This window comes from Lepidochelys olivacea, assembly GCF_965140295.1.
Source record: "Lepidochelys olivacea isolate rLepOli2 genome assembly, chromosome: 1".
Lineage (NCBI taxonomy): Eukaryota > Metazoa > Chordata > Testudines > Cheloniidae > Lepidochelys > Lepidochelys olivacea.
The window spans coordinates 103,354,055-103,376,984 of NC_140411.1; the positions used below are offsets into that span (position 1 = coordinate 103,354,055).

The window sequence follows — 22,930 nt, forward strand, 5'->3', positions numbered from 1 at the left end:
GAGTGGAACTTAGTCTATCTTGTGTCTGTGCCAACCCATATCTCTGCCAGTCAGAGTCTCACCCGTCCTGACCATCAGTCACGGCAATATTGGTGCATTCTGAAGGAGGTGTTTAGAGTTGTGTAGCCAATCTATGGAGAAGGCTACAGAGCTCTCTGAGGAAAATAGTTGGAGTCTCATACCAACTCCCAAACATAATTTCTAGGAGTGATAGTGTGCTGACACCCTGAATCCCAATGGTGTTGCTGGACAGGACAACCTCAACTTCATACCATAATTTATCAGTGGCAGGTGTATGCTAATATTGTTATATTATGTTTGTTCCTTAGGCAACACATGTTGCAGATGTTTGTCTTCATTTAAAGTCATGGGTTCACTCCCGCTCCCTCCTCTCCACTCACTTCCAACATTGGCTTCCTCCATTTCTGGTCCCGTGCCACTGATCACCTCTGAGGACTCCACAGATTTCTTTCACTACAAATGTTTCTTTACATTCACTGCTCCACTGCCTCCCATGTGAAGTACACTGAGACCAGGCTAACAAAGCAAATTGCTTATTTGTGATTTTAATTCCCTTCTTCAAACCTTTCCCCTTCCTGTGGTCTCCTCCCTCCCTTTTCAGGATCTCTCCAAATTCTTCAAGATCATCCCAGGCCACTGTGGCCTCCCTCTTCCCCGTTCTCAGCACCTTTTTCTTTATTCACCTGTCACTTAGAGAGAGAAAATGAGAACTCAGAGTAATCTCTCCATCTGTGCCTTTGTCCCCATCTCCTCCCACCTGCCAACCTTTTTGGTCCCTTCATCACTCACTCCCCCTCCTCTTTAATCTCCCCTATTCTAAGTACAAGAATGCTTTCATTTTCCTCATCCTCAAAAAGCCAACCCTTGACCCCAGCTGTCTCTCCACTAGGTCCCTCTTCCCCTTCCCCTTTAAACTCATATAATGAGCCATTTACAACTGATGCCCCTCCTCCTCCTTCATCCTCCAGACTGGCTTTCACCTCCTCCACTCCACTGAAACTGCTGCCCACAAAGTTTCAAGTAACTTCTTCCAGGTCACACCTCAGGGAACTTATTCCATTCATATCCTTCTTGCCCTCTCCACTGCCATTTATCACTTCACCCTCCTTGACATCATATCCTCCCTTGACACTTCGTTGGACTATTTTTTGGCTTGATTCTCTTACTATTTTTCTGATCTCTTTTGATGAATTCTATTCCCCAACAGTCCCACTCTAGGGGATCATATAGGGCCGTACCTTCAATCTCATTCTCTTCACCTGCATCATGTCCCTAAGTGCCCTTATGCACTCACAAAATGTCAACCATCATCTTTGTGCTGGCAACTCACAAGCCAGTCTCTTTTCTCTTCGTTTGTTCCTCCTCTGTTTAATCTTGCATCTCCGTCAGTTTCACTGACAGTTGTTGCTGGGATGTCTTGCTGAGCTCCTTATCCCCTGGCTTTTCTTCTTCTCTCCATTGCTCTGTTGACCTAGGCAATACCATAACCTAGGCAATCACTCTCAGGGGACATGTGATAATGTGGAAAGAATAATCATAGCGCTCCAGCTGCAGAGAATGGAAAGCTAAACCCTGTGACTGAACAGAATCTGTTAAAGTGAGAGCTGAGTGCTTCTGAGCATGAGGAAGGGAGACTCAGATTGTCATTCACATTTCTCATTTCAGCAAGCATCTAATCCTGAAATATCAAAGTGATTTGAATAAACATTGTCACTAGCGTTCTCTGACCAGCACAGATTGATTAATAGCTTGCTTTCCAGACCAGCTGCCCATGTGTCGGTAGGTAGACATAAGGGGAAGGATGTGATAAATGAGGGTATACATAACTGAGACCCTATTACCATGTTTCTGCATGATTAAAATGAGACACTTAAAATTCAGCAGTCCATCATCACAGTACCAGGAATAGAGCCATGATGCGTTCATTCAGACAGAAGTTGTAATAGGACCTGTCATGGATTCTGCAGCGCTCTTTTAATAGATACAGACTCCCATTCTAGGCTCTATGCCCTGGCACAAAGGCGCAACATGCTGGTCCCAGAAGAGGATGGCTAATGACAACTTTCCTGATATATGTAAGCTGCATTCTAGGAGCAGTTCTCTAATGTTCAGGTCCTGTCTGAGGATGGAGGTATCCTGGATCATGACTGGCTCTCCAGTTGCAGCAGAACACTAGTGCTCTTCTGCCCCTATTACTTATTATATTTTTTTTCAGCTCACGGATGCAGCATGATCAGCATTGGCTGGCCCACCTGGGTAGATTGATGATTATCCTGTACTTTATGCTGTCTTTCAGGGTTGGGGGCAAGCAGTGTTTATTAATAATAACAACAGTAAAGCAGTATATGATGAGACAGTAGTCCTAACTCCAGTATTGCCTCCTGTTCTTCATAAGGGACCAGGACTGGCTCCACTCGGAGCTTTGCTTACAGATGTCTCAGCAAATCAATTTCTGGAGGAAGCATCTAAAAGCCCTCCTGGCTTCTCTTTGTACTACCAATTGGTACAACTTGAGCTGTCTTGGACATCCTCACAAACTGGTCTAGGAAAAAACATGGTTGAGATCCCACTTCATCTGTGCCATTGGTGATGGCATGGGTCAGATGGAATAGACAAGTCAAAGCAGTGCCTCTACACCTGAGAATTGAGCTGGACGCAATATTTTGGCACTGTATTGCCAGCCCTCACCAAGGCTGTGTAGCCCCATAATGCTATTTGAGTGATGCTCAGCGGTCTGTACTTCAAACAGTGCATTGCCTATGGTAATGTGGTATTTAGCTTTGAGTCAAGTGAGACCACTGGCCTCCCATTTTGGAGTCAACCTTACCCTCAACTCCCAACCTCATTCTTTGGTTACCCCAGCACTGGTAGCATCAACAGCAATGGACCAACTCTTGGACTATCTAAAACAGCAGAATACATTGATAGGCCTGATCTTTTCAACCAACCAAATTGCTTTGATGGAGTCTCAGCTGTTTGCAGTGATCATGGCACATCAAAGTAGTGTTTTGACATGGAAGTTGGTAAGCACCAGCAGTGAAACAGATGCCGTGGGCAAGTCATATCCTTTACTCTTATCTCATACTTTAGTCGGTTTCTCTGATGCAGCTAGAATTGGTCTCAGGGCTTATGTTTTGGTGTAGCCTGCGCTGGAGGAGGCAGTGCAGCCAGTGTCAAGAGATGGTCCAGCAATGCAGACTGTGCCTTGAAACTCTAGGAGGCTCCTGGGCACAAGGTTGACCACTCTGCAGTGCTAGTAAATCACACCGGGAACTCCTTGTATTTCATGAATAAATATGAGTTTAAACTGTGGATCCTCTCCCCCAAATAGTAACAAGAGATTTAAAAAAACCCCAAAACTTAACAGTGGGTGTATGGAGACCTCCAGAACTCAAGTGTAACTATCCTGTGATGTCAAAGCTGCAGCATGAAGACAGCTCGCTCCTTCACTGATATTTGAAGGCTTGCATGGCTGCATGAATCTGAAGTTAATGTAGAAGTTTGAGGAGCTGCTGTATGCCAAAGGATACCTTTTGGGGAAAAAGACAGAGGCTAGTATCATGAAAGCCAATGTGATGAGTAGTACCCCTTGTGTTCTCACTGCTCCACCAAGATAGCATTGTCCTTTCTCCCACCGCTAATGATTAACATGTGGCAATCTGAAAGCAGCTATACATGGTGAAGTAAACTTCTTAAGAAAGAGAGCTTTCCACTTCAGGATTCTGTCGGGTATGTAGAAGGCAGAGAATGGCCCCATCAGCAAAATTATTGCACAAGTCCCATTAAAAAACAACAAAAAATCTTTCTAAACCAAACCAAAAGTTACGATACTTTTAACTGGATTTGTGCAGTAATTTTGCAGATGTGGTCATTCTCTGCTTTCTTTAAACCACAGAGAGGGCATTGAGATCAGTGTGAATCACACATTCACTCACTTGTGCTTGCAGGAGTACAAGTATTTGCACCTCTAAAAATAATTTTCCAGTATGCGAGTCCTATTCAATGTATTGAATAGTCAGTTCTTCAATATATGAAATATTTTAAAGATTTAATCCATATTTTACAAAAGAAAACAAAGTGAAAGAGGCAAAATACCCTTGGAGAAACTTGGCCATGATGAGAAAATATAGAAAATCATATGTTTTTACCCATATCCTTATGCAATCTAAACTATAGCAGTATATGGGAAAGTACAGATGGCTGCCATCCTTAGCCTTCTATGGTATGTAACACAAATCTCATTGTTACCCAACTTAAAATGGAAGCTAAAATGTTACAGGACTGCTTATTATTTATGGTTTACCAATATGTAGTGTTTTATATACATGTTAAATGTATAGAGACAACCGATATTTGTGAAGGCGAGTGCAGAGATAGACATGCATACCCACCATACCATGAAGCATGTAGGTATTGAGCATTTAATGTTTTACTCTTATTAGGATCCAAAATGAAGAAATAATCAATGAATGGTCTAGCAATTGTTACATCACTAGACTTCAAATATAGATCTGAATATCTCCATGTCTGTGAATAAGAACAGCTCAAAAACATCAATTAATACAGTAGTTGGATATCACTGAAGTGCTGAGGAATTCCATTTTACCTGGTTTGTATCTCCTTTGTGTCTGCCTCCCATGCTACTTCAAGATTTATTATGTTAAGCTGCATCGTTGCCTTGGGAGCTGTGCCCGAATTAGCAGCATAAATGTGTTGGTATGTCCCTCCTTTTCCCACAGCCCCACACTCTGCCAGAATGATCCTCATTCTAGTTCCCCTCTGCCCAGCCCACCAACACAATCAGCCCTAACCCCCTTCCTTTTCATTGCCTCTGCCCTTATAATAGTTATGTTATAATCCTTGCTTACAATGTACAGAGTCCATCTTCAAAACACTGAAAATGTATTCCCTGCTATGCAAAGGCAGGGAATCCAATGTATTCCCTGCTATGCAAAGGCAGGGAAGTCTCGAAATGTGAATATATTCAGTATAATGTACTAAGCTTTCAGCTTTGTGTCATTTCTTGCTTCTTTGCATATTTTCCATTTCTTTTGTCCTTTGTCATCATCTATCTGCTTTCAGGTTTTCCCATTTGTTGCTTCCTTTCCCTTTCTGGCTTGTGCTCTCAGTTTTCTATTCAACTGTCTGTCTCTCTCTGTTCCCCCTCCGCCCTGAACAAATCAAGCTTCCCAGTCTTGCGTCTCCCTTGTTTTCACACATATTCTGGTGTATTTCCCTCACTTGCCTGTCCTCTTTTATTGACCGGCCCTCATTTTCCATCCGTTCATTGTCCCCGTTTCCTCCCTATTTTGTTTCCCTGTTCCCTATTCTCCAGCCTTTTATCCTTTCTTCTGTCCCTCTCTTTTTCTTCCCCAGTATCCTTTGTACTGCTGTTTAATCAGCCACCTCCAATATATATATATATCCCGAGGGATCGCTAGTGGATTCCTGTTCTCCCTCGCACCCTCTTCTGCATGCCATCTGCCCTTAGGACGCCTTGCCTTAACTCCTGCAGTCAGGCCTAGCCACGCCTGTGAAAGGAATCCATTGTGACACCTCGCCATTTGCTCCTCATCTTTGTTATAAGAAGACAGCGTGAGGTGTCATGCAGTAGCACAAGCAGCAGCTGTCAGACTTCGCACTTGGATGCCTGTCACTGGTACTGATGGGGCTAGTGTGAGTTAACAGCTGGGGCTAGGACTGAGGACAAGACTATGCCCATTGCTCTCCTCAGGGGAGGGATTTTCAAAAGTTTGGAAAGAGACCAAAAATATTCCCAAGGCCTGTCCCCAAACTCCAGATTTCTGGCCTCCCTCACCTACCTCCTCTCCCTGACCAGCTACCATCCTACTCACTTGCTCCTAAGCAGGCAATCACGTAGTTATCTGCCTCACCACCTTCTCAGTTCCTACTCTTCCCTTTAAGAACTGTGGAACAGAGGTGCAGCTGCCTGTGATGGGCCCTGCACGTTCCCTGCCAGCCTTATCTGTTGATTCAGATGACTCTGCCAAATGTCCACCCCTTTCTGCCAGCCACTTATTTTGTTAATGCTGTACTGTGCTGTGGCATATGGATCATCCCATCCTAGAGAGAGAGAGAGAGAGCTCTGTGGTATGCCCAATGTGCTAGCTGGTATGGTGGGACAGGAGCCACAGGAAGCGGAGGAGGGCAAGGGCTCTTGCAAGGGAGAAGAGTTGGGGATAGGGAATTGAGAGGCCAGAGCCCAGCCATTCTTTACATTACCGGGTCACCTTGCTTAGCACAAGGCCAGGATAGCTGAAGACGATAATACTTCCTGTCTCGTAGGCCTGCTGTACCAGTACATTCTGACCCAGAATGAGCCCTGCCTCGGGGTTCAATTAGGCAATTCCATGCCGAGCTGCCTCAGTGTTTTCCTCAGCTAGAAATGTAGGTAATTTCTCCTGTCTGTGTAACATGCTTGCTCCCCTGCTGTCATTACAGGCCACGGCCTCTGTTCTTGCGGTCGATGCGTTTGCGAGGATGGATGGTTTGGACAGTTGTGTCAACACCCAAGAAAGTGCAACATGACAGAAGATGAGAGCAAAAGCTTTTGTGAATCAGCCAATGGCATATTGTGCTCGGGAAAGGGTAAGCAATGCATTGGTAGCTGAGCTACCTTACATCACTCTTCTGGAAGATTAAAATGTATGGACGTGGGTTACTGTTGTTTAATAACACTTTCTTCCAAAGTCACCCATTGTTAGAGGGCTGGTATAACTGGCTTTATAATGCATCTAACCTCGTTATCACACCCACTGTGTCAAACGCTCCCTACGTGCACATGCATTCAGCTGTTTTGCTCTCCAGTGCCATTTGCCAACAGCATGGGATTTCACAGAGCTGTTTTTGTCTGCATCTGTCTTGGGCAGTTGTATCCTATGAACTAAATTATGCTAGTTGATTGAGTGCTGCTGAGTGGCAGGGGCTGCCCGCGGCATGGCGGTGCTAATAAAGGAAAGCAGAGTGCCTCAAGTAGCACTGTGGGGTCCATGTTGAGCAGCAGCACTTGCTATGCCTGTCCAAAAGCCATGCGAGGGGAAAGCAAGGCCTTGGCAATACCCACAATCTCCCTAAGGCTTCTCCCCCCCCCCCCCTTTAAAAACATTTTAAAACATATTATCTGCACTGTTGTGTTTTTTCATATGAGTCCAGCTGTATAGATTTGGCCTAAAGAGAGAAATAATTATTAGATGCTTCTGAAATATAACTAAACTAAGCTCTTTCGGGGTATTCTCTCCCAGGCTTGGAACAATTTATTTCACTGGAAAGAGGATTTCTGGCTCGCTATGGTGTAAACCACCCACATAAAAATATCTCACACTCACACCTCCTCCCCGCCCCCCCAGCAGACCAATGTGGGAGACGAAACATGGGTCCAAGCCTACATCCTGCCTTCTTTGATGCTGGGGCTAGCAAAGGAGGGGGGGGCGGTAGGAGGCTGAACCAACCTCTGGCACAAGTTCCAGCAGCCACCACCAATTTATGCCAACTGGAATGGTCTCCTGGGGACGATGCTGCTGGCTCTGGAGTGCCGTACTTTCTGACCCCACGTGCTCCAGCCATGCCCCTGCTTCTTCCATAGCCTCCCCAGTGTGGACAAGGAGCAGCGGCAGCTGGTGTAAAGCTGGCTGCAGGGTTCCTCTGCATCAGGCAACTCCCTCGTTGCCTCTTTGTGGGAGTTTTAACTTGGTGCAAAAGGAATGTAACCAGGGCTAAAGAGCTGGCCCTCTCTCTTTAGGTAACGTAATGGGTCAGAATTCTGTTCTTGATTATTGTACCAGGCTCCCTTCACTGCTAGGGTGCCTCCTCCTGGCTGCTCTGAGGATTAGCTCCTCCCTTTTCTGTTGCTTGTTGGTGTACCCTGCTGCCCCATCTCTCTCTCTCTCTCTCTGCAACTCAGGGTGCACTCTCTTTGTGGCATGGCCCTCTGGCCAGCTCGCTGTGTGTTTTCCCCTTCCGGGAGTTATCAAAGTCTCTCCATCCAAAATAACAGTCTTCTCCCCCACTCTCCTGATGGTGCCACTTCCCCAGTGGCTGGTAGGGGAACCGGGGCCCACCTTCTACTCTGGGTTCCACCTCAGGGACTGTCCAATCATCAGCCAATGTCTGCAGCGTCTCAATTTGCTGCTCTTTCTTGGAGACCTTTCGTAGGCTTTCGCTCCACCACCTTCTGGGTAAACCCTGCCTTTAGGGCTAGATCCCTGGAGGTATCTACTCTCCCCTGGGTTTCCTTTCTTCCCACTCTACACCCAGAGAGTGGCTGCAGACTCCCTCACGGCAGTCCTGCTTTGTTACTGACTTCCTGGCTTTATACTAGCTGTGCCTGTTTCTTCTCAGAGGGGCTCCATCATCCCTCTGGGGTTACTTAGGCCACCTAATTCCCTTCAGTTGAGGCCTATTCATGTAATTGGCCCATTCCTAAGCTAGTGTGGGATAAACACCCCATCACAGTTATACTGTTTATTTTCCCATCAACAGGCCCAATACGACAGAAAATGAGGAAATTCCACCCACAGGCAAAATGTTGAAGAAGGAAATGACACAATTTCACCATTGTTTCGATCAAACAATGCTGTCTTTACCTTGAAACGTGTACAGGAGAGCAATGATCTTTGGGATTTACTCCATTTTAACCAAAGACTAAAATTCTTCTCTGCACAGATGTGGTCTCAGGGTAATTGTTATTATAAATAGTTAGAGGTGAACTGAAATGATTAAAACAAGCCAGCGAGCAATTTACGATCCTAAATAAGTATAAACAATTTTTTTGTAACTTTAAAGGCAAAATAATTGAACAGCTATTCATCATTGTAAAGATGGCAGAAAGCTGTCATTCCCAAGCCCCATCTCCTGCTCTGAGAACTCCTTAGCCAGACCCCACAATCTGACCCTGCAGCTTGAACTTTTTAGTTTGAGGCCAGATCTTCACATCTGGCCAAGCTGCATTTGGCACAGAACCAGGGGGTGGAAAGTCAAGATGGTATAAAGCCACCTTTGACCACCCTGATGCTGGGGCTGGTCAGGTATCTGTCTGGTCTCCCATGTAAGTTGGAGCAGCCTGAAGGTAAGTTATACGCAGTGGTCTATGACTAAAATTTTCAAATCCGATTGCCTAAACTAAGGCTACTAAATTGCTATTTAGGAAACAAGGGTGAAATATCTTTTCAAAAGCGTTTTTGATTTAAGAGCACAACTCCCACTGACAACTTGAAGTATGTCTACACATAAAATTTATACCACTTTAGCTATACTGGCATAGTTAAAACAGGACAATCCTGCTAATGTGGATGTAGTCATATCTGTATAAATATGCTTATACTGGTGCAGCTTATTCTTTTATGGGATGGGGAATAACTAAACTGGTATTGCCAGTAAAACTGTGTCCACATTAGGGCTTTTGCTGGTATAACTATATCAGTAAAAATACAATCAAAATAAAGTCACCCCCTCCCCCCATGGAAACAATTCTACTAGTAGGTAAGGCTTGTGAGTGTAGACCAGGCGGTAGGCACTTCTGAAAATCTCCCCCTGCATGCCTAAACATGAATTTGGGACCTTAACTTTAGGCATGCAGGTTTGTAAATATTGTCTGTAGCTAGAGTGAATGGCAGGGTCCAGAAGTCCTAATGTAAGGCCAAATGTTGAGCCAGTTCTCTGCATACCAGTGCTGCTGTTTGTGAAATAACTGGCTTGTCAATAGCCTATGCACTAGTGAGTACCTAGCTTCACAGCTACTAAATCTTCGCAGGAATTCTGGCCAACATTTTTCCAAAGTGACAACTGATTAGGGGAAGCCTCAGTGTTTGGATGTCAACTTGCGATACTAGTTTTCACAGGGTGACTGCTCAGTACTTTTTGAAAATGAGGCCCCTTTAACATACATCAAGCGTTACTAGTCACTTTTCAAAATCTTGGCTCGCCGCCTATAGTAAATATTCTTAACAGTGAAAACAGAAACACCCACCATGCTGCTGCTGCTTCAGAAATAGCTGGAGGGCAGCAGATGGTTGCTGTGACTATGCTGGACTCAGGTTAGTCAGTGAGACAAAAAGGATCTGGCCAGAATTACAGGAAAACTACCCTAACTAATTAGACTATTTTTAATTAAAGTGAGGAGGCTCCCAAGGCAGGAAAGAGATTTTGTAACATACTGATGCATTATGGAACCTGATTTATTTAAGGTTTCAGAGTAACAGCCGTGTTAGTCTGTATTCGCAGAAAGAAAAGGAGGACTAGTGGCACTTTAGAGACTAACCAATTTATTTGAGCATGAGCATCCGATGAAGTGAGCTGTAGCTCACGAAAGCTTATGCTCAAATAAATTGGTTAGTCTCTAAGGCGCCGCTAGTACTCCTTTTCTTTCTGATTTATTTAAGTTCCTTTTACATGTTACATGTATTGTATTGTCTACAAAATACCTTTAATGAGTCTTGGTTAGCTGTGAGTTACAATACTCTGCTTTCTTCTTAATGTTTCTTGCTAAAATTCACATCCTGTTTGGCTCTTCTTGGCATCAACAGGTGTAGCTGTTGGTGCTTTCTAGTTGATTTGGAAATAGAAACACCTGGCTTAAATCAATCTCAAATACATAATGAAATATAAGCTTGGCCAGTACAGTAATCTTTAAATTATCTTACTGTATGTGCTTTCCTCCATTGCCTCTTTGTGCACTGAAATATTTTACCCTCGGTTAAAAGTTAATGTTTCCCTATTTGCATAGTTTAATAGGCAGCATGTTAATAAACCATAGAGAAATTCATGCTAAAGTCTCTGTTCCCAAGTATAAGTCCTTTATTTGTATATTACAGTATGTTATAGTTTAAGACAACTTATCGCTACGCTAACGCAGTAAATTAACTCTGATCAACCTACAGTAATTCAGTGAATGTTACGTTTTTAAAGAGGGTCAGTACCTGTGCTACTTTGAAGTTTTTAATTAATAGGAATAGATTCAATTGATAAATAGTACAGGATTTGTTGTGGAGATTTTTCTGGGGAATGTTCAATTGATTTACGCAGCTCAAAATTTAAAGGAAAGTTTCCACTTCGAGTTTTGACTGTGGGCCTGAGCAAAAGCCCTCTGAACTTAATGGAAAGATGCAAATTTGACTGCAATGCGCTTTAGATCAGGCCCTGTATAGATTTCTGTGAATTAAATATCTTTGTCTAAGGTACATTGCACATTCTCTGGGGCTGGATCATCATGTGTTTCTCTGGTTTGTACAGCACTGAGCACGTTGATGGCTCCCTACTGTAATAAAGGAAAGCCTCTTGAAATGTGGGAAAGAGTGGGATTTTTAAAGTGTCCACATGACTTAGGAGCATATCCTATTGAAAGTGCCTCCTAAGGCACTTAGTCTTTTTGAAAATCCAACCCGTAGTGATCCAGAACAAATGGAAAGAAAAGGTCAGAGAGCAGCAAGGTGCTATTTGTGTGCCTTAAACAGTATGGGCCATTTTTCATCTCAATGCAATTTTATTGACTTCAATAAGGTTGGACCAGGCATGATTTTGATTCATCTAGCCACAAAGCAGAACAGCTCCTGGGAAGAGTAGCCTTGATTGTGATGCTCTGGAACAAAAGCAAAACTTCTAAATGTGAGTCCTGAATAAATAAAAGAAGCAAAATCAAGGCATTACATAGAACACCACTTCATACTCAGGCTGACCTGTAAAGGATCATTTTATTCAATAAGCTTTTAGCTTGATGATCTTCTTTTAGACAGTAGCTTGTCAGATGGCAATTTTGCATGGGTCTGAGATGTTATATCCCAGCCTGAAAAGTGCTGGTGCCCTATGATTGCAAGTAATAATCTTTGTGATTTCAGGTTCCTGTCACTGTGGAAAGTGCATCTGTTCATCCCAGGAATGGTACATTTCAGGGGAATTTTGTGAATGTGACGACAGAGACTGTGACAAACATGATGGTCTCATTTGCACAGGTGCAGTACTGTCTAATCCTTAATTGCTCTGAGAAGCAGACTGTGCATAAAGGCAAATTGAAGTTAGACAAAACCCAGCAAGTTCTCTTTGTTCATTGATGGAAAGGAGGAGCACTTTCCTATTAATAAAATCACTTTAGCTGTTAAGAGAGTGTTGCTTTGTGTTGTGATGAATAATCAATTTCACACTTTGCAAGGAAAATTGAAATCCAAAGCATGAATACCAATAATTAAATCACTTGTGAAATTCATCCAAAAAGTAAAATGCTTTTGTCTATCACCTGTTCCTGTACGGAAATGAACATGTATGAGAAGGTTGCGATTCAGTGGTTTCTGTTGCTATCACCATCTTTACTTCACTTTTTATGATGAATGTATGTAATGCATTTAGAAACCATTTAGTTTTAGAATCCTTGGTAATGCAGCAGGAGCAGGTGCTTATATTATGATGAGGGGAAGAGTCATGTTTTTTTCATAGACTTCCTTGGCATCAAGACAACTCTCACTGGGATGCTGAGATGCCTGACAGTCTTTTTTATGACATGTTGGATGCTGACTAAAGTCTTTTGCACCTATCTCAGGGTTTAGATGACAGATGCAAAGGGAAATGGGTAGACTGCCAACACTTGCTTTTAACAGAGAAGGGAGAAAAATCTAGTGACAAGCAGGAACGTGTGATCTGTTTGATTAACTTGCTATGTGTTCCATGATGACAATCGTAGAGGACAATCTCTGCATCTTTCCATCTAGAAAAATCTTTGCTTAGCAATGTTCTTCTATTAGCCGGTGGATACAGAGATGGCAAAAGACAGAACTATGTGTCTGCTTAAACAAAGAATAGGAGGAAGGGTATCAGAGCATGAAAGATGGAGTCGGGAGTTTCAGGTTCTATTCACAAATCTGCAACTAATTACTTGGCTGACTAAATTTCCAAAAGCATTCACTGTCTTTGAGTGGCCAACTTGAGATGCCTGGGGCCTGATTTTCCACCACTCCACTTGAGTTTGTCACCCACAAGTGATGGAGGGGTTTGAAAATATTGGTCTTAACCTCTCTGTGCCTCAGTTTTTCAATCTGAGACTATTTTTTGTCAAACACTCAGCTCCTCAGCTGAAAAAGGTGCTTTTCAATTTCAAAGGTTTATTCCTAATACTATTCTCTTTGCAACAGTTTAACTTCAGCTAAATAGTTCTAGTTTTTCCTTACATCTTGAAGTATAGTGGGAACACTAAGACAACATAGAAACAGCTTGGGTCCAAACCATGATGGCATAATTACAATAATTATTATTCTGCTGATGGAATTGCTGTAAAGATGCCATTAATTATTTGAAAATGTAGGGTTTTGGTGGCTGCTTAATCAAATGTAAAGTCCTCTCAACAAAAAAATATGTAAAGGGACAGTAAAAATGTTTTATTATGGCTCGTTTCTTCCTATAACAACACAGTTTAATGCAGTACATTTCAATTATGGTAATTATCTCCTGTTTGTTTTGTTCTAGGCAATGGTGTATGTAGCTGTGGAAACTGTGAATGCTGGGAAGGATGGAATGGGAATGCTTGTGAAATCTGGCTTGGCACAGAATACCCTTAATCATAACATGGAGCATCAAGGACTGAGGGGTTTGGTTTGGTTTTTTTAGGCTGCTAGAACAATTAAATGCAAGGCAAACCACATAGAACCACCACCAGAAATATTCAAATAGACCAATGTAAGTTTCTGTGTTTCATAACAACCAACTGCAGGTCTACTCCTGCTCCTATTAAATTAATTTGCCACACTCACATTGACTTCAGTGGGAGTGAGACTGGCCTTAGAAGTCTTAAGGTTGAATTCCTGGCTCCACTGAAGTGACACAAGAAAGCTTTATTGCATAGTTTAGCTTGTTGTCAAATCTCGACACCATTACATAACGAAATGGCATTCATATAAAAGAGTAGAGCTGGCTGGATATTTGTCAAAAAAGGTATCTGATGCCATTTCTGGTATCTGTCAAATACATTATTAGTTGGCTGGGTTTTTTTCCTTCCAATTCTGATTATTTCCCTGCTCCACTAACAAGAGAAGCTGTAAATTGCTCCTCAAAACTAATTATTTTAACTTTTGTCAGAGATCTGCAGTTGTATAACTGAGATCCAAATACCTAAACAACCCCAGAGAGTAGGCCAATGACCCAAATTATAAAACCAGACCCCATTGCTAGAACAGAACAATTAAAAAAAATAAATAAATCTTGATTTCTGTGGTTACAATATCATTAAGCTGGTTATCTAGTCTTCATACTACACTCTCAAATACATAACTTGTAGGATAAGATTTTTTAAAAAAAATCCAGATAAATGAGTTGCTATATTTAATAAATATCTTATAACTTGTATGTACTTTTACCATAGTGTTATGTATGTACACTTACCTAGTCGTCTTAAAAAGAAAAGCACATGAAAATGTATTAGGTAACTTTTAGGAGGCCAATTCTGTATGCTATTAGGACTCACTATTTCGGAACAGATTACACTGTCACACACGATATTCGCTGTATCTTATTACTTTTATAGAGGCTGGGAGTCCGACCGTCAACTGAATTAGAAAATCAGGGACATTGTACTGCACACTGCTGTCAATGAAAGATGTTCCAATGGTGGAAACAAAATAATTGAATTGCAGTTTTCAAACAGTAAATACAAACAGTGCAGGGGTATGAACAAAATTTTTATTTCTTATCAATGGTGAAATGCTGCTCAGTGGGAAATTCACATTGAATTATGAAAGATGCACAACTATCTTGGGACTTCCCTAAGTTATTTACATTTGAATCTTTTTTCCCTCCTACGTGTAGGTTTGGCAGCCCTTTAATTCTTCAGAGCGAAAAAAGACGTACATTTTCTTTTCAAAAGTGATTGACATTTTGATTAAATCACAAAACAAATCAAACTTTGATATTGTTATGTTGTGATGTAGGTGTCAAGTTTCAGGCTTTTAGTTTGATACAAGACTAAGAAATAAGGAACCTGTGTATCAACTGAAAAATGGGATTTCCATTATTACGCTAGAAATTTGTTTTCTTATAGAAAGGACATTGATTATTTAAATTGGAAAATACACCAGTACAGAACATGTAACAGTTATAGTGTGAAAACTTCAGGTGCGTGATGGAAAGGTTTTCAACAATCATTTCCCCCTCCCATTTAGCTTGCTCCTGCTCTGACCTCATTTTCTTTTTAAACATAAATGTGCAGCTTTTCAAAGCCCATGTTCTCAGGGAGGCGTAATCCAGTCACCTCTAAATGTCTGTGCATAACTTATTCATGGGAGTTCTGCACATTCACAGAGACAACTATACCCAAAAGCTGCTACTGCCTCTCCTTCGATAACCAAAATATCAGGCAGAGTTCTCAAATGTATTGATGTAGCATAAACAAACTTTGAAGTAAAACAAGTTTTGAAATCACATTTTATATTTTATGGTTGTAACCGTTAAACTGTACAGAGATTAGGTATTTCACTGTGTCACTTGAACATTTGCCAACACTGGTCTTTGACTGGTGAACATAAGCTTGTTTGTTTTATTTATATATAAATTAACACAGACCGGAAGTCTCTTATCGTAATAAATGTCTTACAGATGTGGGGTACTTCTGAGTCAAAGAAAGAGTAAAGGAAATCAAGCTTCATTATGTCTGCCATGTATGTACAGTACTTTGTACAGCTAACAAAGAAGAAAATCAATGTTGTTTAGATTGAATAGATACTTGGTATCATTTAAACAAACTAGCAAACAAAGATAAAAATACTGTATCTTAGCTATGATATTCAGGCAGCCATATTCCTAGACTGGAAAATGATTCTCTCTAAGGCCATAAATTGCTGGATATCTGTGTGTCATGTAATATTTGATGTATTTTATTTTACTGTGTGATTTTGACTGTTTTCCTTTTAAGTTTGTAAACTAAAAACATAGACGTGATTCTAATTTCTAGTAAGACAAACTTTTAAACACTTCCATAATAGGTTTGTTTTTTAATTTTCAGCTATTGGGGTGGATTAATATCGCCTTATTTAAAAAAAAATGTTTTAAAATTCTCTTTGACAAAGCTAGTGCCTGGAATTAAGTAAAATATAAAGTATCAAAGCAAAACTGTGCTATAAGCCATATAGTATTTACTAAGACTGCTCAAAATGTAATGGATATCTATTTTCTTTTCCATTTTTTGTTCTTTTTTTTGTGTGTGTGGCTTGAACAGCTTTTTTTCCCACACCGAGGAAACTGGTGATATGAGTCCCAGTATATCTTCTACGCAACTTATTCCCTTGCTTTAAAAATAAGACTTGAAGATAAATATTATTGTTCCATGTATGTGAAAATACTGTCTGCCTAAATTGTAAAAGTAAAAAGAGGTGCAAGGGAGTGAAAAATATTTCCCATCTAATTAACATACACTAATTATGTCACTGCTTCCAGGTCTTGGGCAAACAGTAATTACAGAAAGAGAAAGCTGGTTAGATAAGTGGGGAGTTTGATACTGAACACATATACAGTTCTCCATTCTTGTGATAAAAAGGGCACCATCTGAAAAGTGCTGAATACTACTTCTGAGCACTCTCAGCACTTTGCAGGATTGTGGCCACTCTATATAACTTCTTTTTGGGTTTCAGACATAAACTTGTTGTTCACTGTTTTGCTTGTATCCATGATTTAGCAAAGGGAAAGGATTACTGGGAGGGTAAATGGTCAAGCTCTCTTTCAGAGGCGTGTAGCTGAAGATTTGATCATGTACCCCCTGGCTTGGTGTTTTTGATGCACTGTCCTCCTTCTTCCTGGAATGGTGACTCACTTTACTTCTAAATTATATTTCGTACTGTAGTCCAGGGACAAATAAAACTAAGTTGAATATTTTTACGACTGGGCTCTAGAACAAAGATTTTATTACATTAAAAAAAATAAATCATAGGACTTGCATTAGACATCCTGAAAAAATCTTGAAATGTATTGCACAGATCACAAATTTATCCAAAGGAGCATTTAAACAAAACTATACTATGTCTAATTTTCCTACGTTTTCTAACCTGAATGGAGTTGAAAATTTCTACTTTGTACCACAGAACAGATGGATCAACAAGACACACCTTTAATACATGGGTCAATCTCTCTGTCTACTCGACTGATTGCTATAACATTACAGCAGCAGAGAATTTGTCCCTCTGTGTGTAAACAATTATGAGCTTTACAAGATTCTTTCAAGTAAATACACTGTGAAAGAAGGTTCTTTTGTGGGTTAATTTTGTTATACAAATCATATGGATGAAAAAATGACAATACATAAACATGTTGATTTGAGCGTTTCTTAAAGAATAGGAGAAGAAGCAAAAGAGGTGTTAAGTGAGCTACCAACCACTTGTGATATTTCTGGAGAAGCTACTGTAGTTTTTCATAAACATGACCAAGCTGGTAAGGGTTCATGTGAATCTATAAAACGCTTTTTAAGCCCAACTAAAATAGTGCTTTATTCAATTTGTACATAGCTACCAAGAACTGTGTGTGTATGCGTGACTGATATTTTGCCAAAATTGTTGCTGAAATAAAAATGAACTTTTTGTTTTGGAGGGAAAATGAAGAGATAGTGCCCATCTGCATTAACGTACCTGTGCATTAGTGAGATAGATAGTGAAGAGATTGGACCACTGTGCAAACCGCGCTCTCTGGGATTAAATAAAAAGAAAGGAAGGAGCACTACAAAACACAGCATGCAAATGTCTGGCATACTGTAGAGTCACATACATTGCTGTACATGGAAATACAAAACACAAAATCTGTAAATATAAATTAATTCATCAGGTTTACTATACAGTACTTTAGTAGTAACAGACAGTTGAAAATAGTTTTCACTTAACAGCAAAATTAATTGTAGAGGGAACAAAATGGCGAAGTCTTATCCTGGAGCAAGAGAGGTAATATATCAAGGAGCTAAAATTTTCTTTGGCATGGTAAAGGGGGAGAATTGAGTTTGCCAACCTAGCTACATGGTTTCACTATATTGTGGCCAGTGCAATGTTATTTTGCACATTCTGCTTGTTAGATAAAGTTGTTTTGTTTTCCAATATGCCTTCATATAAACATTTTATTCAATATGTTGCCTCTGTGTATACAACAAATGATAATAAACACAAACTGTACAATGCAAACCAACTCTTTGCATATATGTATGTAAATTTAGTAATACATACCAACAGTTCTTGATACGCATAGCCTACTACATGCAGTTCATCATTGTCATCCTCTTCCCATGCAACAGATGAGACAAGAGAAAAAATTAAAGGAGTGACCAAAGCACAAATAACAAAGACCTCTGTGCTCTATGTTTAAACAGACTTTAGAAGAAATTGTTTTAAGACATCCATTCACAGGATTAAACACCCTTACAGGCAACCCCTGTAAACAAAAATAAAACTGGTGATACATTTACAGTACATACTAGTCATGTACAAAAATAAATTCAGCCTTAATTGTAACTAGTCAACAGGTTGGCAGAGATAATAGCTGCCTGAGATGTCGGGTTTAAGGGTGACAATGGTGATGTATATGGCCTTGGGACACGGGTTCCAGAGAGCTGAAAGTCAAAGGCCCAGCTTGTGCTCTCTACATCCTCAGGGCACACCTCAGGCAGTTCTATGGCACTTTCTCACACTCTGGACCCTGCAGAGCCACCTCTGTGCAGTCCAGGGTCCAAACTGGGCAGGCTGGAGACTGAGTGGGACAGGGCAAGAATGCACATAGGCTCCCTCACGAGCCCTGTGAACATTAGACACAAAAGATAATGCAGCTTTTCCGCATAACCCCCTTCCCAATCCCAAGAGGCGCTACAGCAGAGGTGAGGGGGGCGGGGAGGTCATTGAGGCTCCAATGCCAGGACGCCATCAGAGAGCCGGGGCAGAGCTCTACTCTGGTAGTCCTGGTCTCCTACTGATCCACCAGGGGAGGCTTCATAGCCTTTTTTTTTGGCGGGGGGTGCACACAAGTCCCACCCCTCCTGGTGGGATGAGATGGGAGGTTCACCACAAGGGGTGTCTCATGGAAATTTTCTCCTTTAAAGCCACCAGAGGAGGGGATGAGCTGGGCCAAAAGTTACTTTATGCACATTTTGTCACAGCATTAACGTAGCTTTGTCTTTGTTTAAATACTTACAAAACAAACTTCACTTGATATGTTTCACTCGGCTCTTTAAAAAGACCCAAACTTTGTCTGTTTTACACGGTATCTAAACAAAGAACCTAAAACTGTCAAAAGACTCAGAGCAGCATTACAATAACCTATTTGAATAATATGTTGGGTTACTTATTAAAATGGAACCCCTCCCGTATGACAAAGCATGAAGAGTTAATGTAGACTGAATCAGTATGCAGCTAAACAGGCCAGCAATTTGAAACAACTGGTGGCCTGTCACAGAGCTCTGTGTAATACCATGAGAAAATTATTTTTTTCAGTAAATACAATTGCTCAAAAGGGAAGGATGAAGTTTGTCTCCCTTAAACATGATAACAGCAAGAGGCCAATAGAAGGTTGTCACACACAGTTTGCCAAAACTCAGGTACTTGTTGCCCTTTCTGAGAAGCAAATGCCTATTAAGCACACACAGAATAGCCTTATTTCAGTCTTTTGAAAGTATGCGACTAAATATTTGAAACTCATTACCTACAGTATTTAACACTACAATGGCATCTTTGTTGTACTGTCTAAAGCTTATTACCCATTTTATTTTTTTCTCAATTGGTTTCATGACAGTTAACTGACACCAGTGAAATGTCACCAATATTTTTCATGAAGCAATTGAACATGATCCAAGGACTCAATCTCATAATGGGTTTGATTTCCACTAGTTAGAATGTATAATATACAGAAAGCAAGGCAAGGCACCGTTTATCTAGCAACTCGGTGGGAACATCCTAAAAAGCTGGGTTAGAGGTATGGGTTACAGGGTGAAATACATAGGACTGGACTCTGCATGCTGAGCTAAACATTTTTTGTTAATGTTTTCTAATAGACCCAGTTTAAAAAAAATTAAAAGTATAATTTTAAATATATTTAAAGTATAATTTGTAACTACCCTTTGCATTGGTGCTGCTAAAAAGAACACAACATCATCCTTGCCCGTGCTTTGCTGAGGAAGAGTGGGAAACAGCCAAAATAATGATGGCATTAAATTCAGTTAATTAAAAACAGGAAAGGATTAGATCTGAACTGGATTTAGGTAGCGCAATTCTTGTTAGTCTTAATTATTGTTTTTCAAACAATGACGATTAGTAGGTGAAAAATGAGCCTTAATTCAGGCCTACAAGGCCTACAGAGTTCTTTGGACCCACTTTCCCAAAAATGAGTGGGTCTTGCTCGCTGGGCAAGGCAAATGTTACCATTACCAGTAAGCCTGTGATATGTATAAAACACACACACAAAAAGAAACTATAGGGAGATGTCAAACACTAGTCTCAAAAATTTTTCTACTGGTCGTGTTTGACACTTTTCCCACCACAATAATGCCAACCTCAGGAGCATGGTACCTGTTACTAAAGTGTATTCACATTTATCAATATTCTACGTCGGAGACAATGATCCTAGTCTTCATAGATATAATTCATAATAATAGGTTTTTGAAGGCTTCCTGATTCCCTGATTGCTTTCAGAACTAAGCCACCTGCAACATTTAAGTTTTAGAGAACCACAATCCCTGCAAAAGGTCACAGACAGTGGAGCAAGCAGCCTTGTAAAAAAAAGGGAAGAAGAGAAATCCATAACAGCACAGATTTACAGCGTCTAACTAGAAATTACTTGATATTATCTGTGTGCTACAAAATAGAACTTAAACACATGGATTTCGCTGAAACTGGACTCAAAAAGGGATTATGGGTAACTGTCAGCAGGCAAGGTATCAAGTGTACTTGTGAAGTATGTCATTCACATGAAGTGTCACAGTCACAGAAAAGATATTAAAAAGGCATTCCATATCTGGTAGGGCATTCCATGGTCTGAGTTTAGCTGGTTATCCAGGTGTCTTCTTGTTGTGGGAGGAGCTACATGTTGAGATTTATCCACTTGCAACAATTTAGTTCAGAAACAGCAAAGAGCAAGTATTCACTTGCCTCAAGCTGATCCACAGACACTGAAGTCGGAGAGTCCGGCAAGGATAAATTGCTCAACTGTACTCAGGGCTCAATAAGTCACAACACCTGTGAGGATCTGGCTATGTCGTCTTACTCTTGTTCACTGGTTTGCCTCCATTCATTATTGCAGATGCACTTGTGCTTTTACTTGGAGTTACCCCAGCCTTTGGCACTGTTTCTCCAACATCATGCAAGGACGGTTCTCGATACATGGCAACTAAAGGAAGAAGGGAAAAAAAAACTTCAGAAGGATTCATTTTCATAGATTCCAAGGCCAGAAGGGCCCTCTGTGACCTACTGTATAATACAGGCCATAGAACTTATAAAAATATGTTCTACAAATTATTTTGTGTATCATCCTTACGAGAACAAGTGTTTTAATCATCTCTCTGTTCCTTTTTGTGTGAAGGAGATTAGCTACTTTGAAAGGGACTATTTTAAGACACTAATATATTTTCCACACAATCCAAGTATCTCTATTCCTCCGTCACCCCTGATTTACATGCACAATAGGAAATTGTCCCTTTGTTTTTAAATGGATAATGTGACTTGTTTATAGAAGCTTCAGAAATGAAAAGCAATCGTTCTATCTCAATTTGTACAATATGGAAGAATGAGCTGTACAGCAAAACCCCTCGGGCTTTGTACAGTCTTATTACAAAATAGGTCAATAGTCAAAACTGAATTTTCCGATTACATTTTAAGGATTCTTGATATTTACTGGTGTTCCTCATTAAGTTATTTCTTTATCAAATGCCACGAGGATCTTATTTTCAGCGTCAAAAACTAGAACGACGATATTAGAATCAAGAACTTTTAACTTTCATGAAGGAAAATCATTTAGTCAATCATTATTTAAATTTTCAAATTCCTCTTACAGCCTGGTTAATAGGCGGCATTTATTTCCCCCCATAAATGGCTCACTGATGTATTCGCAAAAACTAAATCGTATAGAGCATTTATATAAAATTAAAACATGATGAGATTAGAGAAGACTTGGTGTTTATTCATCTATACTGGTGAAGTGTTTGGGATGGTTCCAGACAGCACACAGAACAGCCACTGTTCAGCTAGTATTCATTTCTTTCTTTTTTCCCTAAGATGTCTTGTAATACATGGCCAAGAAACATTCCATAGTCACTGATCTTTGCTGGAATTTTGAAATGCAGAAAACTCAAAACTAAATTATTAACTGAATTTATGGAAGAATTAAGAAGAGCACACTGGGATTCACTAGGGTCGTAACCATTTTAAATCACTTGAGGAAAATACACTTGTTCAGTTACAAAGTCCCTGCATTGAGCTGCCTTAATGATGAATACTGTTCGATAATTCAATTTCATTTTCCACATCGCTGAATCAGGTAATATTTTACTTACACATAACTTGGGGGTAGCATTTATTTATATCACACTGGTGTTAAAAAAGAGAAGTCAAGCAGTCAAAAGAATGAATCATCACACACAAAATCTTGAAAAAACCATGTGAGAGAACAATCCCTTCTTCCCTGGACTAATTAAAATAGGAGGCAGTAGCATCAAAGCACTGACCTTGATCTTCAATGTACAGAAGTTTCATAATAGATATGAAAGGCCCATAACATCATTAACTAATCAAGTCCTTAACTTGTTCTAACATTTGCAATGACATAATCTAAATCTTTTTATGGCTTTTGAAAGTTTGAAATTAAATTTCTTCTCGAGAGTACATAATGCTGGGGATGATCTATGTCTTTAGAGTGCACACCCATAATTGTTTTTAGGACACTTCTGTTTGCTGATTAATTAGGAACAGGA

General features: G+C 40.4%; 2 protein-coding genes across 3 annotated transcripts in view; one reads left to right on the plus strand and one right to left on the minus strand.

Annotated features, from left to right (window-relative positions):
* The window catches only part of ITGBL1 (integrin subunit beta like 1), a 250,710-nt gene extending 232,546 nt beyond the window's left edge, over positions 1–18,164 (plus strand). Inside the window, exons 9-11 of the mRNA XM_084612105.1 lie at positions 6,484–6,630; positions 11,871–11,984; positions 13,486–18,164. Coding sequence (XP_084468231.1) covers positions 6,484–6,630; positions 11,871–11,984; positions 13,486–13,577 — 353 coding nt within the window. The 3' untranslated portion in view covers positions 13,578–18,164. The remainder of the gene's footprint in view (positions 1–6,483; positions 6,631–11,870; positions 11,985–13,485) is intronic.
* Positions 17,800–22,930, minus strand: part of FGF14 (fibroblast growth factor 14) — a 612,800-nt gene continuing 607,669 nt past the window's right edge. For both annotated transcript variants that reach the window (XM_084612114.1, XM_084612115.1), the window contains exon 5: positions 17,800–21,351. In XM_084612114.1, the coding sequence (XP_084468240.1) occupies positions 21,215–21,351 (137 nt within the window). In that variant the 3' untranslated portion in view covers positions 17,800–21,214. The remainder of the gene's footprint in view (positions 21,352–22,930) is intronic.